Consider the following 19,840-nt stretch of genomic DNA (forward strand, 5'->3'; position numbering starts at 1 on the left):
GGTGGGTATGCTATACAAGACCAAGCTGAGAAAAAGGTAGTGTCGGAAATTTTGCTTTTAAACGAGGAGAATGGTTGTTCAAAAGTCATGAATTCTGTGGGCAGATTTGGGAAGGAAAATACAGGAGAGTGCTTCAGAGTCCCAGAGAAGGCTGTGGTCACTAAGAGAGAGCATTTCTTAGTCTGCCCTCATCCTAGCAATTTTCATTTCCTGCATTGGGCTGTCATTAGTTGTCTCAAGACTTCCTTTATTATCTGTCTCATTGGCTTTCTGTTGCTGTAACAAAATACCTGAGGCCACACAATTTGCAAAGGCGAGTTTACTGAGCTCACAGGTATAAAAGCTATTAAGTCCAAGAGCATGCTAGATCTAGTGAGAAGGTTCTTGCTACCTCAGAGAATCATCAGAGATCACATGGCAAGATGGAGCAAATGGACTGGGTCTCTCTTCTCTCTCTCTCTCTCTCTCTCTCTCTCTCTCTCTCTCTCTCTCTCTCTCCTTATAAAGCTACTAATCCCATCATGCAGTGTCATGGTCATGGCCTCAGCCATTACTAATTATATCCCAAAGGCTCTACCTTCAAATACATAATCATATAAATCTAGGGGTCAACATTCCAGCACCTGAACATTGGTGTGCATATTCACACAATACAGTTCCCTCATGACCATCTATCTCTTCTTCAGAAAGCAGCCACATGGACCCTATGGATACATGATTGACATTCTGTGCCTTGGTCTAGACGCTGCATGGATTGATCGATTCCTTCCAACTCTGTCTGGGTACCTGGTGCTGTCATCTTTCCTATGGTCTCCCCAGGGTGCCTCATCAACTTCCAATGTGCCCTCATGTTCCTGGTCATTCTGCTCTCTACTCTGTGGACAGTGTTCCTTCTGCTTCACTTCAGAGGAGATGTCTGTCTTTGTTCTGATCACTGCTGCAAACTAGGCACTAGCAATTCCTGCCTCCCAATACAAACTAAAGAGGGCAAACGGTTTTGAATTAGCTTTGATAAAGAGGGCAAGCCTAACTTATTTATTGAGAACTTACTCTACTCCAAGCATTTTGCATTCATTATCTCATTTAATGCCAATAGTGTTCTTAAAGATATAGCAAAGGCTGAACACTCCGGGTGCCAAATGGTGCTATTAAAAAGCCCCAGAGAGCACAAATGAGGGGACGTATTATAATGATCAGCCTCAATTCTGCCTTTCCAGGTCTGATTGCCTTTTGATGAATGCTTTGAAAACTAGGGTTACCAGACGCATGATAAGATAGATCTCCTTGCAAAGCTTGTCAAAACCAGCGTGGGAAAGGAACTGACTCAAAGAAAGACATACAAATGCGTTGCCTCTCTAAGCTTCTTTCTCTCCAGAGAGAGAAAAACGTCAACAAGTAACGCTGTGAATAAGAAAAATTGAGACAAGTGGCTGATGCACACTATTAAGACAGTGCGAACTGTGTTTCAAAGGTCAATGTGTTCCTTACCTTTTGTTTCAGGGACCCACTTTAAACCCATGCCTCCTCCTTTGGACTATATGACATTGGGCAGAATTGTATTAAAGCTCTTCTCTAACACTTCATCCTAGTCATCTACTGTCCCTGTGAGTGAGTCCCCATTGTCAGAGCTGGGAACATGGAGACGCATTAAATGTCATCTTTTCACCGAAAGATAAGGGCAGATGACTTAAGCTCTCTCAACACTCAGTGACTGAGAGGCTAGAAGAAGATGGGTCTGGAACAAGAAAGCGTGTCTTAAATGCTAATCCATGGATCCTGTAGAAACTGTGGCGAGACTCAGACTGTGACTCCTACTCATTTCCCTGCTTCTGGAAAGACACTGGGAAGGCCAGATGCACCTCAGCTAGACCAGTTCTTCACAATGGCTGCCGTGAAGGCATGAAGTTCCAGCTAAGGAGAGAGAATGGAGCCCAGAGTGCCAGGGTCCAGACTGTAAAAGGCCTGTGCTCTGTGGTCAGATGTTCCCCCACGCAGACTCTTGAGTACCTCATGTTGGATGGATCTGAATAAGATGTGAATGAGAAGTGAGGCAAGGAGTCATGTGAAGGGGAGAGGGTCCCCCGGTGCATGCCAGAGACTCCCAAGGAGAGGAGGGAAACTGAGGCGAGCAGCTGCTGTTGGAGCTTCTCGTTTCCCTCCCCAGCTTTGATCTTCTTTACTTCAGGCTCTGTGGAGTCAGAAAGTATTGTTTTGAGGGCCAGAGGAAAATCCGTGCTCTAGGTAGCTTTCTCCGGAAGTTTCTCTTCTGTCAGCATCTCCTAGCACTCATATACAGGACTCAGTCATGTCCTTTTTCTTGGGGCTGGGGGGACTTAATAGGATAGTCTCAGCAGGCACAAATCAAAATGCCTTTTAGGGGTTCTTTTAAAAGCTTTGCTTTGAAGGCACATACTGTTTTTTCCATATTTTCTACCATGCACATGACAATTGTGGGGCATGACCATCTAGAGAGTAACTTCTACTCTGAACATATCTGTGCACCTATGGAAAGATAGCCTACAGCTGTGACTGTGTGCTCTTGCACACGCTGATGGTCCATTTGCCACTGACCGTCAAGAGAGAGAGAGAGAAGAGAGAAGAGGAAGCATTCCTGAGCACAGGCCATAGGCTTCTCTTTGACTTTGGTTCATCTCTCTTTTTGCTGAGTCAAAAATTTAACAAGGAAAGGGAAAGGAAGTGGGAAAAGAATTTATGGAGTTTCTCAAAACCTGCCATGAAGGATTCAGCAGTCCTTCCTAATTTCCTAGGTTAGTTTTTTTTTTCCTTGTCTTTCTTTCACACCCTGGCAGTTAAGGTAAGGGACATTTACATAAAAGACACAAAGAGGCTTGGTTAGAAGGGACCCTGGAATACATCAGGCAGCCTTCTCTCTCCCAGTGTCTGGTTTAGTTAGTAGTTCATTTCCCTTCTCATGTAAAGTCAGACCTAAGACTCTAAGTCAGTCTCTCTCTCTCTCTCTCTCTCTCTCTCTCTCTCTCTCTCTCTCTCTCTCTCTCTCTCTCTCTGTCTCTCTCTCTCTCTCTCTCTCTCTCTCTCACACACACACACACACACACACACACACACACACACACCCTTTGCACCCCTGGGCTCTGAGAATCAATCTTTCAGGGCCTGACTCTAGGAAGGGAAGAGTTAAATTCAGACACCTCTTCTGCTTTCTCCCTGCACCCAGAAGCAGAGTTGCTCTAGTCTAAAATATTCTAAACCTACTCTTTGCCTTAGCAAATAGGAATTAGGAGAGGCTCCTGTCCATGTCTATTTATTTTCTCTTGGACAAACATTTTCTCTGCTGCTATTCTATATGAGAAGATAGCAAGAGGCCCTAATACTGGGAATCCCAGAGGTTAGGGTGGAAGATACATTTATAAAGGATGACATATACAGGTGAAAATCACTAAGAATGAGTGAGGCCTGACTCATTTCACCAGAGAACACGGGATCCCTGACTTAGGGGAAAGCACATTTGTAAGCCCAGAAAAAGAGCTACCTCCTGACCACAGGTCAACACTTAATGCAGGCTTCCTTGTTTCTAACCCATCTCATTTTATACCCTCAGTAAGTAAGTGTGGAAAAAGCTTAAGTAGCCTAACCCTACTTCTCTCCGTGGGAAGATGACATCTAATACATTTCATTGGTACCACAATAAATATTTACTGTTTAAGACCCTAGGCTGAGAGTTTGTTAGGGCCCCATGAATGAGCTCAGACAGGACGTAATCCAATATTCAGCTTAGTCACTAGTCGGGAAACATTTAGCTGGAGGAGGGCACGGGGATTGCTTCCCACTTCAGTTCAGCTAAGAAATCTCTTCAGACTTAGAGGCTGCTGTCCACCCTTGACTCTGAGACAGAGAGAAGGGTCAGATCAGGGATAGGGGTAGGACCTTGGGAATTGTGACAGTCATCACTACAAAGAGCAGATTCCACCCCAGTTGACAGACTATGCACTGCACATTCACCTGTAGAAAAGGTTACTAGAGAAGCCAGATGACCAAGAAGACTCTGGAGAATTTGAGGTAAGGAGAAGGAGTAAAGGAAAAATGGATTCGAAGCCAGAGAGGATGTCAAAGAATATTTACATTCACTGTGTTTGGAGCCACCAAGAGGCTCCAATTCCCTAGCCTGGGGGTTGTAAAATGACTCTAAAGAGGTCAAATAATGACTGGGAAATTAGTAGGGGACCTTTGAATAGAAAGAGATGGGCGTCAAGATAAACAAAGGAGACTTTCAGTCTGAATTTAGAGTCAAGGAGGCTTCAGTAAGCTGGGGAGTCTTGAACTAACAAACACTGCTAAGTTCTTAGCAAATTACTTTACATACCCCTCTTAGCACAGGTTATTGGGACTTTTCCCACCTCATTCAGCTGCTTATGAATCGGGATTCTTACTCTCATATGTTTAAAGCAGGGTCAGGAGCATGGCTTCATGTGGACACAATTGACATCTATATTAACATATTATCATATATGACGTAATTAGCCCCATTCCCTGTTTTTGTTTCCTTGGTTGTCTGTTTGAGACAGAGCCTCTCTATGTATCTGGTTGTCCTAGAGCTCGCTATATAGACTAAGTTGGTGTCAGACTCACAGAGATCTACCTGCCTCTGCCTCCTGAGTGCTTAGATTAGAGGCGTGTGCCCCCTACACCTGGCCCATCTCCTAGCTTTATAGGTAAGGTAACAGACACAGAATTCCGGAACTAGTTAACTGAGATGACAAAGGTCAGTAGAACAGTTAGGGCTCTAGTCTGTGTCACACAACTATTCTCTCACTCCCTTTTAGCTGCCTGTCCCTGGAATCATAATCCAACAGTATCAGCACAGATGGGCAGTGCTGGACCACTGATTAATACCCCCAGACTTGAAGCTGCAAAATAGAAAGAAATTTAGCTTATAGCGACAGAATTTGTTCACACTTTCTGTTCTAGCTCTATTCCTAGGCAGAGCAGAAACTACTCCCATCTCCGGTGGACTGTGATTTCCTAGAGGTCCTAAAACAACACTCAGATGTCTACTTCTCCACACCACCACCACCACCCAATCCTTTGGATGCTTAGGGTTTGGACTCCATGCACATGTATCTAACTACAGGCCTTGAGTGATTAGAACCCTGAGTCTTGGTTTCTACTTCTGCAAATAGGGACAAGATTAGCATCGGCTCTGCAGGCTTGTAAGGATGCCATCAGCCCCACAAAGGGTAGGATCTGTAGGAGGATATGTGTTTACTGCCTGGTAATATGGTCCCCTTCCCAGAATGTACTTCCCAATGGATGAATCTTCAAGATGTGGATGGATACAGATATAAATGCATAAATAGATAAAGATACATAGTTCGAAAGAGAAGATGATGAGGATGGAGGAGGTGGTGGTGGTGGTGGTGGAGGAGGTGGTGGGTGGTGGTGGTGGTAGTGGTGGTGGTGGTGGTGGTGGTGGTGATCGTGGTGGTGGAGGTGGTAGTGGTGGTCGTGGTGGTGGTGGTGGTGGTGCTGGTAGCATGTACACAATGACAGAGACACTGATCATTAGGGACTGGCTCACAAGTTTGTGGAAGCTGGCAAGTTTGTCTTGAACTTGGAGATTAGGGTAACAGTTGATACTGTCATCCTGAACCCAAATTCCTCAGGGGATCAAGTTGGTGGCTATGAGCTTTTTATGTGACAGTCTTGTTGAAGAATTCCTTCTTTAGCATGTCAATCAGCTTTCTGTTACTGTAACAAAGAAACTGAGATCAACTTAACAAGATGAATGGCTTACTGGGGCTCATGGTGTTAGAAGAAACAGTCACCAATCACCTGGCCCTACTGCTTGGACCGGTGACAAGCCAGTACATCATGGCAGGAACACCAAACAAAAAAAGGTCCATTCACCATCTGGGGACTTGGAATCAGAAAGAAACAAGAAGGAGTTGGGGTCAAAATATGCTCCTTTAAAGGCAACTCCCAATGACCTAGTTTCCTTCCACGAGGTCCCACCTCCTAAGGGTTCCCCTACCTCCCAGTAGTATCACAGGCTGGTACTGAGGCCTTTAGCACTTGAACCATTGTGGATCCACAACATGGTGCTCAGGAAAATTGTCTTTGCTCTTGGGATCTTCAGCTTATAGCTTTAGAAGACCCTAAGAGCACAGATGGGTCACAATATGTGAATAACCTGCTGGACTCAGAGACCACTGGGGGGTTGGAAATGTTCATTGCAATGAAGAAACACCATCACAGAAGCATCTAGACACAGTAGCATCTAGAAAACATCTGAGTTAAGTTGTCACATAATATTAGCCATCACATCACAGAACTAGGAAATGGTTAAACAGAAGAGGGGGAAAAAAGCAAAATCTCTCATTGTGGTCAGTTCATCATCAAGTATATTTTCTCCTCATGCTTCTCTGCAAAGACCACCAACTATATTTTCATGGTCCGGTCCACTAATAGAAAAATGTGACACAGTAGGAGTGGATGGTAGGGCTTCATGAACTTGAGAGAATGCATTGTATGAGTATATTTGATGGGGCTGGAGAGATAGCTTGGCAGTTAAGGGTGGACTGACATTTCAGAGGACTCAAGTTCAGGTCCTAACACTCAATCAGGCAGCTCACATTTGTAACTCCAGCTCCAAAGGACCCAATACTTCTGGCCTCTGTAACACATCAGTGCAGGTATTTCATAGAGAGAGAGACACATATATACACATAATTTAAAATAAGATAAATATTAAAAAAACATAAAGAAGCGTACTTGAATTCAGACAAATATACAGGGGAAGAATGATGGAAGTAGGCTATGTGGCTCTTCATTTTTGGGGGCTGGACAATGAAGGCGTGTGGGCAGGTGAGGCACCTGGGGCCTGGTGAATGACATCCCAAAGCCTCAGATTAGAATGGATGCTCAAGAGAACACCAATAACTTTCTATGCTTAGATGGAACTGTGCATAGAAATTTGTACTTGAAAGAGTTCGCACATACCTCTGTTATTTCCTAGAGACCCAGCGGAAAGGACAAAAAGAGCATCTAGCACTTAGAGACATTTCTAGCAACTACTGTGGTGACTCTTTCAAGGGACCTGGAAGCATGGGCACTGGGTTTCATAAGGATCACCCTGGCATCTCATATGCAAGCACTGGAGGTTAGAGAGCCAGGCTGTTGTGGTGTCTACTAGGCCCTGCTGAAAACCTGGTGGGACTTGAACTCACAGGTACAGAAGATATAGATGGTTATGAAATGGGCTCTAGAAGATCCTAACCAGTTGGGCTTGTGAACTGATGAGACCCCTATGTTACTCGAGTGTAGTGTCCACTCATAAGTCCCTGCAGTGTAAGAATCATGTGGAGTGGATGGACTAAAATCCCCACGTGTCTCCACATCCTGGAACTTCCCTCTCTGTACAATCCCTACCCTTCGGGAGTTAGCAGGACAACTGATACACACGGTGCTCAGCACAATACATGTGACGCCCCCAAGTGTGGGGAACGATTTCTACACACAACATGTAATCATCTCAATTCTCCAGCAACTCTAGCTTTGCCTGTAGCCATGCCCTAGGTTTGGTTCTGATCTGGCCACTTAGAGGAAGCATTCAACCTTGAAGGTTGAAGGCTCAGTCCAGTCCCAAAGACTGCCTCACTTCACGACCTAGAACCAAGCTTCAGGTCGTGACCAACTATAAATTGGGGTTCCCATGATGCCTCCTCTGGGTTCAATTCACCTACTACAACAGCTCACAGAATTCAGGGAAGCACCGTACATACATGCGCCCATTTATTGCAAAGGCTATATTGAAGGCTACAAACATGGAGTCAGATAAAGGCATATGCAGGGTCAGATAGAGAATAAATATTCTCGTGCACAGCAACTCCCACTTTGTGGAGTTGGGACATGCTACCCATTAGGCACCTGGGTATGTCCTGTTTACCAACCTGTACACTCTGAACTGTATCATTAATGTTTGTGGAAATATCATCTCTAAAGCATAACGGACTGAACGGTGTCCGTTTTTAATCAGTTGAGTTTTCGGGCCCTTTTCTTCCCAGGTTGAGAAGTAGAGATATGACTTCCAACCCTTCAGTCATATGGTTAGTTCCTCTGGCAACCAGCCTCGTGCCCTATTTGGTGGTTATCTAGACTAGAAATTCTCCAAAACATTAGCCTTTGCTATTATAAAAGAAAAAAAAAAAAAGGACACCACCTGAAAAGCACACCCTTCCCAGATGAGCTTTCAAATGAGGGCCCAACTCCAGCTCACACCCTGAAAACAGCCTCCAAGAAGGAAGCCTGAGATGCTAAGTGCATTCTCTATGCTCTCGACCTGTGACCTGTGGTAATGCTCTTCATATGTGGTTATCAAGGACTAGTACAGTAAGCAATTTCTAAGAAGGAAACAAAATGTAACGTGAGCTCACTAAAGCTCATGAATAGCAATGGAAGAATATTGACAATGATGTGCAGGAAGGGCCCCCGCCTGACATGAGCAGAAGACAGTGCAGCACACCAGGAGTTTGCAGAAAGAGTAAGCTTTATCATGCAATCAATGACAAAGGAGCCAGAAGCCAAGAAGCTCCTCTCAGCATCCCCAGTGGTTTGGTGGCATGGAAAGGAAAGGGGAGACATTGCTTGAAGGAAGGAAGGGAGTCTTAAGATGTCAAATAGTATCAAACACTTTTAAGCCCAATAGACATAGGTGGGTCTCTCCGAGTCCAAGGCCAGCCTTATTCTAGGACATCTTTGTCTCTAAAGAAAACGTAAATAATAAAAAGTCATTGGCCCAATGAGCTGGCTTTTGTGCAACTCATCTTGAAAATCTGGATTCCAGTTGTCTTTGAGAAGGTTCTGGAAGCTTTCCTGAAAAGATAGCTTGAACACTTTAATTTAGAGAATTTCTCTCTGGGTGTTTGTAAGTCCTAGCCAATTTCAACAGCGAGAGACTTGACACATTGCCTAAAGAAAGGGACAGCCCTTGGGGAATTCTAAGAAAGAAAATCTCATGGACTTCCCAAGGGAACAGAAAGACGCCGGTGGGGTAGAGTATTTGTTAGGTGGTGGAAGACCAGAGTAAGAAAATGGACAAGATTACTTAGCAATGACAATGAGTGCAGCAGCCGATCGCCCACGTGTGACACTGGGCTGTACGGGGGCTCCATCTTAGGGAGTTCTCACTTTATTAGCATAAGCCACTGTGCGTACAGCTCCCAGCATGCAATGAGCACAGTCCAGGCTGGTCAGTGTTCAGTCCCAGGTCGGGGATGGGGTGTGCACACCCTGTATGAGGTTCCTCTTTGTGCCATGAGAGTAGTCAAGAGGAGCTACACTGCATGTCCTGTTGTATTCAACAACTCCTGATGTGCAAAGGACAGCACCTTGGTAGTAATACGGGAGCACTACTGCTCTCTTCACGTTGCATGCCTGTGAAGCATGGAAAGAAAGACTTCGATTTCTACCAAGGGTGGTGTGTACCAAGGCTGTCTCATGCTCAAAGTCAACGACCGGCATGATAAAGACTTCACCAACTCAAGGCTTTTTGAGTTATCCTGAGAGATGGGGGACTTATACCTTGAAGAGTGGTGACAAAGAATCACTGAGCACATCATGACCTGCAGTGATGTGTTCTGGTCAGATGAAGCTATACAGAATTTTGCTGGAACATTTGAAACCATTCAACAGACACTGGGAAGAAACCCAAAGTTAAGGACAAGGACATAAGCTTCAGCGTGGGTGTAACATTAGCTGACAAGGCCACCGTTACTGCTGTAAAGGACACAATGGAATACAGAATTCAGTTTACCTGCAAAAATATTGAGCAATTAAGCCAGCTAACAATGATACAGTCCCTGCATCTGGAGAAAGCCCGATTCCCATGGGAAGACCTTCCAGGGCACAGCCCCAAGGAGAGAAAGGCTAAACTATAAGGCTGGATGTCTCAACCAGTCTTCAGTGTATAACGAAATCCTAAAGAGTAAACTCTGATGCCAGTGAAGAAATGATCTTGCTAGAAATGATCATTTGCTAGAACAATCAGGAGAGAGAGAGAGAGAGAGAGAGAGAGAGAGAGAGAGAGAGAGAGAGAAACTCCTGGCATGGTCTTTTGAAACCTTAAAATCCACCCCACAGGGACACACTTTCTCCAACAAGACCACACCTACTCCCAAAAGGCCACACCTTTTAATCCTTCTAGTTCTTTCAAAGAGTTACACTCCCTGGTGACTAAGCATTCAAACATATGTGACTATGGGAGCATTCGTATTGAAATCCCAGATGGTAAAGCAGTGTTAGCTGTACCCCCAATGCACAATGACCTAGAAGGAAGGCTCAAGGATAAAGAGGAAAACAAAGGTAGCCTAAGCAGAAAGTGCTCCATATGAAGTGAGGGAGGGGTAGCCAGAGGGGAAGCTAAGCTGAGGAGTATGGGAGCAATGTAGTTTCCACAGAATGAGAGGTGATTGCCACAAAATTCATTGCCTGTTTCCTTGCAAGGCTGTGGCACCCCCAGCTTTTCTGCAGCATGTAGTCTTGTGTGTAACAGCCTGGTTTAGGTTTCCTCCCTGGGGAACACTTAAAGAGTCGCTGACAAGCTAATAGACCTGCAACTTACGAATGCACGTGTAATTTATTTCACTGCTTAGGTGGGATGCACTGGGTAACTAACCCCCATGGAGTTCAGCTGGAGCCAAGTGGCTGAGGCCTTTAATAGGACTACTCTTTACAGTACCTTTAACAGTACATCTACTCTTAAGACTGAAAGAAACTGCACCAGCATCCTGAGTTTCAGTGCCCTGCCTGTCCAAGGTCAGATGACCACTGAATGCAAAACAAATACTTTTGAAGTCCTGTAATAACCTTTTCTGGACTATCTGAGACTTTATTTTTTATAGCTGTTTTATTGTTGTTGTGGTGGTGATGGTGGTGGTGGTGGTGGTGGTGGTGGTGGTGGTGGTGGTGGTGGTGGTGGTGGTGGTAGTGTTTGGTGTATCCATCTAAAATCTAAGCTCTAAGGAGTGATTTAAGGCAAAGAGAGGCCTGGCAAAGAGAAAGTCAATTAATGACACCTGCTCTCTGAAAGTATTTTTTAAAACAAACTTTAACTAGTTGCCATGCAAATTTGTTTTTCGAGCTTATTACTATCTGCCTTGGCTAACTCTCTTCAGTAAAGTTCCTCCTCCCCATTCTCCCTCCTCCCTCCCCCTCTCCCCTCCCCTCTCCCCTCCCCCTCTCCCTCTCCCTCTCCCTCCACCTCCCCTCCCCTCCCAACCCTTTCCTTCAGGTATCTCTCAGTTTTTCACCTGGGCTGTCCTGAGCAGTGTCAGTCACACCCCTGGCCTCCTCCACAGCACACTGACACCTGGACAAGAGACAGACACTTACTGCTTTGCCTGCAACCAAATCTCCACTCTCAATCTGCTGTTTCCTGACCTCTGTGCAAAGCTAAGAAAGAAATCTGCCCCCTGAAAAGTGTGTTGGGGGATTGTCAAAGTTCAGAACTGATGCTCATGACCCAGAGGACAGATGACACAGGACAACCTGCTCAGTGCAAGGACCAATCAGAGACCCCTAGTCCCAGAGACCCCTAGTCCCAGGAGACCCTGTGCTGGGAAATAATTCATTATTGCATATGAACAGTGGCAGGCGGTTTATCTGTTTGTTATCTGTGAATGTATTAGTTATCATTCAAGCATTTCTGAGAGCAGGTAGGGGCACCTCAGCCTGTGCTCTAGGAGAAATACCCAGCTAGGATCCACTCAGAGAGAAAGTGTATCCCTGGGCACATGCTCTGATAAGATTGTTTAGTCAGTAAGGGCATGTTCTCCAACAATAATAAAGCTTCATGCACGCACTCCTGCTGTCTTAGGCTAATGCCTTGGATAGATTGAGTCCACTATCTATTTGCTGTGTGAATGAAAGAATGAATGAATGAATGAATGAATGAATGAATGAATGAATGAATGAATTTCCAGGCAAACTAATGTCAAAGTAGAAGTGCCAAAGGAACTCAGAGAGGAAGCAATAATTGGAGGAACTCACGGGGAAAATGCTTGTGAACTTGACCTGGAAGAATGGTATTTCCAGGCATGGAAGATAAACTGAGTGATCCAATCTAGGCTGTGGAAGTATGAGAAGGGACAGCCCAGAAGCCACAGCGTGTGACCTAGCAGAGAGGACAGCTGGAGAACACCGTGATATCTGCGACTCTGAAGACTTTGGGCCAGGAATCTTGACTTCTGTGGTTGAATATTTGGATTTTATCCAGCAGGAATAGTGATCTGGGGAGGAATTTAAGGTGTATTTGATAGTGTTTTGAGGCATAGAGAGATAATTCTTGCAGTGATTCTGAAGATGGGTTGGAGCCCAGGAGGCTGGGGAAGAAGATGAGAGGACAGATGCTCAAGGCCGAGCAGGGGATATGAGAAGCAGGGTTAGGACTGAGACAGGCTTACAGGCGTGAAGAGGAAGGCCTGGAGTTGAAAGGCCAATCAGGGAGCTAAGTGTTTGGATCTGGAGTCAAGTCAGCAAAATGGCAGAGAGTGATTGCATGGAGGGGACACCCACACTCATTGCCCAGGATGTTCATTTAAAAGTTAAGCCATGCACAATGGACCCTCCCAAGGATGAAGGCCCGGATCTGTTGAAGGATGCTGAAAGTAAGATGTAGAAAATAAATCATTCATGCTCAGAACTTCGAGGAAACTTCAATGTATAAATTAGGTTTATGAGTCCATTTTACTCAGAAGGAAAAAGAATAATAAAAAGCTAAGAGGAACAATACAATCATCTGATCATTTTTAATTAAAGGAAAAAATGAAACATGTCATTGAAATCATGGACTAGAACAGCCAGTTTCTAAAGGGTTAAAAGTTGCACAGCGACAATCCCTGCTCAGTGTACTGATCCAGTTGTAACCTGTGATGTGCACATAAAATTACAGGTAGGGAGGGAACCTCAGGTGATCCTGAGGTTTGTCCTAGGAGCCCAAAGTCCTGTGTGCATACCCACAAGTCCACATAGGCCCACTGTAGGTCAGGCACAAACCCAAAGCCGGGAAGACAAACCTTCAAGTCTCTGCAGTAGTTGAGATGGGAACTCAATGGTTTTGTCAGACAGCTCTCCATTAAAATGCAGGTGAGGGGCTGGGGAAATGGCTCAGTGGGTAAAGTGTTGACTATGAAAGACTTTGGCTCCCCAGAAGCCATATAAAAGCAGAGAATAGCTGCCATCTACTCTCTGTAACCCCAGCACTGGCAGGGGCAGACACAGCCGAGAACTGCAACCAGTGACCCACCAATATAGCTAAAATGGCAAGCTCCACATTCCATGAGAGATCCTGTCCCCAACATATGCACATGCAAAAAAACCCTGGGTGGGACTGGCAAGATAAGTTAGCAGGTGAGGGCTCTTGATGCTAAATATGATATTCTCAGGAGCCGTGTGGGGAGAGGGGAGAAAATCAACTCTCTTAAGTTGTCCTCTGACCTCCAAGAACATGCTATGTGCGTGATAAACACACACACACACACACACACACACACACACACACACACACACACACACTGCGGTCATCTCTGGCCTGTACATATGCTTGATGGGCAAGCATACAGAATGCTCACACAAAGAGAGACAGAGACTAGTAAACACATAAATAGAGTGTGAAATAAAAACTCAGCTAGGAGCCATGAAGGCGGTGGCCTGAGAGGTCAGGATGGGGACAGGGTGCTTGACAGAAACAAAATGGGATTGATGTGGAGCAGAAGCTGAAGAGAAAAGACAAGGCATGTCACAGAGAGGGCTTCGAGTGGCAGGGAGTAGAGGATGTTCAAGGGCAAAGGGACAAGGTTAACCCATGCAGAGAAAGCATGAGGATTGTGAAGTTGGATCAGCTAACTAACTAGTTGTCAAGGAGCAATTGTTTGGGGAAAGAATCCCCAGGAAGCATTTGATAAAGCCCAGACAATGTCTGCAAAGAAAAGAGAGCATACCGAACCGGACTAATTAGAGGAGCTAAGGATGCATAACAATGATAGCTCATGATAGTAAATGTATTTAATGAATTTTAACAAATTAACTCAATTTAAAATCATTTAATCTCTTTGTGGAAAGTGCCTCACCAGAGTGCCTAAATATTACTTGGATCGGAGCTGTGCTTGCTAAATAGTCTGCCTTTCTACGTGGGATGATGTTTGCTAGACTTTTCTCGAATTCAGCTGACACAGTAAAGCAGCTAGGCTTGTGCCTGGCTCAAGTCACTGTCCTCATAGTAGCTTAGCTGCCTCCTGTCAACTGCACAGCAGTCCGTGCTCTCCCTGTCAGAGGGACTCACAGAGCTGAAAGACAACGCCGCCAAGTGAGGCACTGAAGGGGGAGAGACAGCCTCATCTTCACCTTAACCTAGGTATTTCCCCCATCTTAAAGCCCTGCCCTGTAAAATGTACTCCAAAACACAATTTCAAGTAATTAAGTTTCTTTAAACATGTTTTTAGCCCCGATGGAGAGGCAAAGAGAACGTCAGAAAGATGTGTGAGGCATTAATTACTCATATCCGACTGGGGGGCTATTTCTATGAATGAATGCACTTCATTAATTTTTTCCTCCAGCTCCTTGCTGTTTCCTCACTATAATCTATTTTCTCTCATCCCAGGGGCAATAAAAGGACAACGAAAGAAGGATTCGGTGATCTGAGATTCCAGAACGTCTCTCTGCTGAAAAATAGGTCAGGATGTTTATTTATTTATTATCAGAGGAATGAAAGTCTTAATTCTGTGACAGGTAAAACTGACCATCACACACAAAGGTACACACACACACACACACACACACACACACACATACACACACATTCAATATACATAGCACACAAAGAGAAACTCACACATACATAAACACACACATACACATACATACAGATTTATACACACACAGATACACAGAGAGACTCACATATACATACAAAGAGAGACACACAGAGACTCACACACACTCACACACACACACTCATATGCACAGATTCATCCACACAGACACACAGAGGCTCACATACACATACACATACACATACACATACATGCAAACTCATCATACAAAAGCAGTGCTATCCTTATTAGATTACTTCACAAAGTGGAAGAAGGGAACTCAAGGTGGGCTGGCAAGCCAGCTAGTGTGTAGATATATTCCTTGCCTGAGGGTCCCTGGACTCCATATCTTTCCTGGCTGGGGCTTCTTCCACAATCCACCCAAGTCTCTAGACAGTCCAGGAGAGACACTTTAGGGATCATCTATCCCTCTGCCTCTGAGTACCTGGAACCATAGTGTCTCTCTGCCCCTGGTTGACTGCGATCATGGGTTGTGGATGCTAACACTCAAACCTGGTGCTCGGAACACGTCATTCATCCAAGTCCTCCAGAGACAGCCTCTCTTCCCAGCAGCACCTAAAGGCCTTTGTATGCTGGCAACCCTCATCCAGTTCGAGTAAGTCTTATCCACACATTCTCCAGGTCCTACTATGTGCCACTCTGCGGTAGCGCTGCCATCCTAAGGTACACTGGCATAAGTCAAGTCCCCCTTCGGAGTGAATGAGCGCCCTCCAGACAGAACAGACAAGTTATTTTTCACAAACATTTTAAGAAAAGGGAAATTTGTAGCTGCGCTCAGACTTCTTTAATGTTTACATTATACACATTTGAATAATGCATTTTAAGTCTGTTTCTCTTATTTCTTGACAAAAGCAAGAGATGGGAAATGGAAGGGTTAGAAGCCTTCCTTCCAAGAGAGAGGGTTGAAGCAATTACATACATCAAAGTAATATTTACAGTTACATTTTAGGGGGAAAGACAGAGAGGAGAGTAGTGTTTTTTTTCCCCCAGAAGCAAATTATTTCAGGATGTGTCATAGCATGCTCAAGATATATTAAAAAGAGCAACTGATGGTGCTTCTGCAACCTGTTCCAGGCCATTTATAAACCAATTTTTTTAAAATTCTCATATTCACACAAATCTCTCTACCACTGCATATTTTATAATGAAAGCATTATATGAATATAAATTAGTTTTTGAGATATATAAATCAAATTAAAATGTCTGAAAACGATGTATTTTGGTCCACTCTCTTACTTTAGTATCTGTTAAACCAACGTGTTCATTCCTCATATAAAATGACAATCATTGGCATTGAGCAACAGAGGACAGAGGTTATTGACGATGGGCAGTGTCACTGTGCATGGGACCTAAGCCAAAATTTCAGCCAACCTGCTAACGGATGGTGTGGCTTCCAGGAGCTATCTCAAGCTGTGAGCTTCAGTAATGTTATTTGGGAGAGGTTGATTCTTTTCTATAGCTGAGTCCTCTGCACTCCAGACAGTGTGATATTCCGAGAGCAAATCAATGGTCTCTGTGGTGCCTGGACAGCAGCAGATTCTCAATAAGTAACAGTCTGTGCGCACTCAATATGTGCTAGGTTGCAACTTAAGAGCTTATTAAGTAGCTCTGAACCCTGCCAATCAGATCGTCAGTCTCCCATAAACATTCCCTCAGAGGCTGGCCAGCTAGTTGTGACATGATGGTGATAAACCACAGAGCCATCATTGTCACTAAGATAGAAAACAGTCATGTGCTCACCTCTTGCTGCCTTTATATCACTAGGCATGGGTAATAAGTCTCCATCCTCCTCCAAATTCAAATGCCCCCTGAGTTCTTGGTAAGGTGCATTGCTAAGCTTAGTGCTGGGGCACACATGGACCATATGGCCCAGGCTGTGCAGACCATTCCCACATCCATAATCTCCCTACAACACTAAGATAAGAAAGTCTTGCAGCCCTTCAAGGTATTTGCCTGGCTACATTGACAACAACCATTTCTCTTGTGTGCGATTTCCCATGACCACAGAGACAGAAGCATACTGGTGAGTGCTCTCCAACTGAGACCACACTCAATCAATATCTGCCACTGGCATGCACCAGACAGCCTCAAAGGAGCGTGTAAATTCGACATTCACAAGTTTGAGCTGAATCAGATATCTGTATTCCTATTTGTAAGTATAGAGATTAGCCTAAGTATGTGCCGCGCTGAGGTCATCATCACGGGAATAGTAAGTTGGGATAGCTAGACTTGAATTCAGAATCGAACTTCAAAGCCATTGTCACTACTGGACTCTAATGTCTGTGACTCCCCACCTAGGAATTCAATCAGCCGTAGGTCAGAAACATTCTGCTCTGAGCCTGTGCGGTATTTCTTCTTCCTGATTTCCTAAGTCCTGCTGCCCATTAGCTGTTCACACCATACCTATGTTGTATGAGTTATTGTGAGTAATCTCGATAGATTTGAAGTCTAGATGGAGTGATGAATACAGTAAGATAAACACAAATATGAAAGCATTTATTTAAAAGAGATTCAAACACCCATGGATTCTGGAATCCATGAAGATGAGGAACCAAGGCCCTGTAGACACCAATGACAAGTGTGCTTGGTTTTCTGTTCCCAAGCATCACTAATCTATTCCTGTTGCAAAACCCCTTCAAGAAGGAGCATGGGCATTGCACCCTAGTTATCACGTTGGATCTATAGTTAGGGTGATATCTCCTGCGGTGGTCCCCAGAGCCCGGGCCTGGCACCAGCAATCTTAGAGTGCACTGGAACTCAGAAAGGCAGCTTCTCAGACTCCGAGATCCTGTAAGAAGGATTGAAGGACAACCCCATGTGTTTACATCAGCACTCCTGTTACTCAGATGCCCGCTCAGGTTTGAGAACCTCAGTTTTCCTAACAGCTCAAGCCTTAGAGCTCAAGTGAGAGGCTTCCGGTCTCATCCCTGTGCTTCCATTCTGGCTGAATGACATCAAATGGATGAAAGGAAGAGGATGTCATGAAGGACCATGGTGTCAGTGTCTCTCCTACTACAATCATTTCTAACCCTTACATGGACCTCCTTAAGGAATGAACAAAACAGCTCTGGCTTGAAGATGCTTGATCTGGGCTGGGCTGGGAATGCAAAAAACAGAAAGGTATCACTTTTGTAAAGCACTAAGTCCTGCACATAGCAGAAGAGACTTAGGGACCCATGGACATAGGATCTGTTAGTCAACTAAAGGTCTAGTCAAATCCAGAGTCCAGCAAGTAGCAGACCCAACACTCTGATCCCTGTCTTCATTGTCCACAAAGCAATTTCCCTTTCCTGCTCCAAAGCTGTTCTCCAGGGAATAAGAGGCAGATGGCTGTGATATCTCAACACCCTAAAAGGACAGTCCTCACCCATAGGAGTCAAGGACAACCAGCCACCGCTGTCCCCACGACATGTAAGGACAGGAATTGGCTAGCACTGTTGCCTGGCTGCTCTTCCAGACTTGGGTTTTGTCTTGTCACACACAGCTGCTCTGGGACTTCCTAGCACTGAGAGATCGCTAGGGTCATCTACTGTATCCACTCCACTGTACAGGAGATAGGGTAAGTTTCCAAGTGACCCAGTGTTTGCTCTGAGAAGCAAGCGTCCACTGGGGTGTCTGTCATCTTTTGTCTGAACCATATGACAAGCTCTTAGTAGCAGGTGCCAGAAAAGGCATCTGATGAAAGGGGCCAAGGAAATGCAAAAAATAAAAAGCCAAGTCATGACAGCATTGAGTGCTGAAAACCCAGGTTATTGGACATGTCACTGTGCCCAGAGCCCTTTTCAGTGTCCACTGCATACTGGATACTTTTAAATAGAGGGCAGAGAAAACTCTAACCTGGGAACAAGGAAGGTGGGAATTGGGAATGGAAGGCAGAGACCAAGCAGGGAAGATCAAAGCGAGGTGAAGAGGATCTCCAACTCTTCAGCCCACGGAAACAAAGCCCCAGCTAAAGTGGGTGTGGCAAGCCATCCTGCTGTCTGACTTGCCTGCTGTGGCACCCACCCAGGTGACCAGCTCCATCTTCAGTGTTCAGCATCTGTCAGAAGCATTCCCTGCTTATGGGAAGAGGACTGTAACTCTCAAGAACATGCTGCCTGCCCTCCAGAGTTCATCAACATAAGTTGCATGGAAAAAGTCACATGTAGCTTTCTGACTTTGCTGCGATATATCACTAGAGCAAGAAGTTGCACAAGATCCGGGAGAAGAGAAGTCCAGATGGTTCCTGGAAAGGGGAAAGCTCAGGGAGGAATGGGTGGTACCATATGTGGGGACTTCTCAAGCCATTTTCCCCGAACAGTGTTCACAGAAATGAACCAGATGAGAGCATTCTGGACTTCAATAGTGTGGAGTATATGTGTATCAAAATAGTCACAGATGTGTTCAGTTGCTGGGTCCAAACGAGGAAGATTCTGGAAACCCAACAGAGAAGTTCTTAAGGAACAGCAGGCCCATTTATTCATTTATCAGGTAGAAAGCTGATACAATTTCACCTTGCATAAATTCCATTAGTTTCCCAATACCATGGGATGGAAAACCCTCCCCAGTCTCCACTCTTATAAAAATGTAGACCTTCCCCACTCCAAGGGAATCCAGGGAATTTGTGGAGATGTGTAAAGGAGACTACTACTATGTTTGGATACTCTGTTAGCATTGTTGTGATAGGACACGGCCTGCAAAGCATTTCTTAGCCTACATCCTCATGGGAGGCCTCGGATCCACGCCTCCTTGAGCATGGGCACAGGGCACGCGTTCTCTCACCCATCTACTCACTCCTGCTCAGGCACCAATATGCCTGAGCTTATGGGCCAAGCTCTGGGCCCCAGATGAGGTGCCCATCTCCTTTCAGGGACCACTGTAGTTATTCTGAGAATTCAACATGGGCTCTCCTCTAGTCGTATGGTAGAATTCAGTCAAACAAGTATGATGAATACATCCAGGCAATACAGGAGATTTTTGTAGTCACTTGGGAAATA

The 19,840-nt window shown here is 45.0% G+C and overlaps 1 protein-coding gene across 1 annotated transcript in view; it reads left to right on the forward strand.

The window, feature by feature from the left end:
- Positions 1-19,840, forward strand: part of Clnk (cytokine dependent hematopoietic cell linker) — a 169,977-nt gene that overhangs the window by 50,388 nt on the left and 99,749 nt on the right. Inside the window, exon 2 of the mRNA XM_032916441.1 lies at positions 14,633-14,704. Coding sequence (XP_032772332.1) covers positions 14,633-14,704 — 72 coding nt within the window. The remainder of the gene's footprint in view (positions 1-14,632; positions 14,705-19,840) is intronic.

The sequence above is a fragment of the Rattus rattus genome, chromosome 11 (genome assembly GCF_011064425.1).
Source record: "Rattus rattus isolate New Zealand chromosome 11, Rrattus_CSIRO_v1, whole genome shotgun sequence".
Lineage (NCBI taxonomy): Eukaryota > Metazoa > Chordata > Mammalia > Rodentia > Muridae > Rattus > Rattus rattus.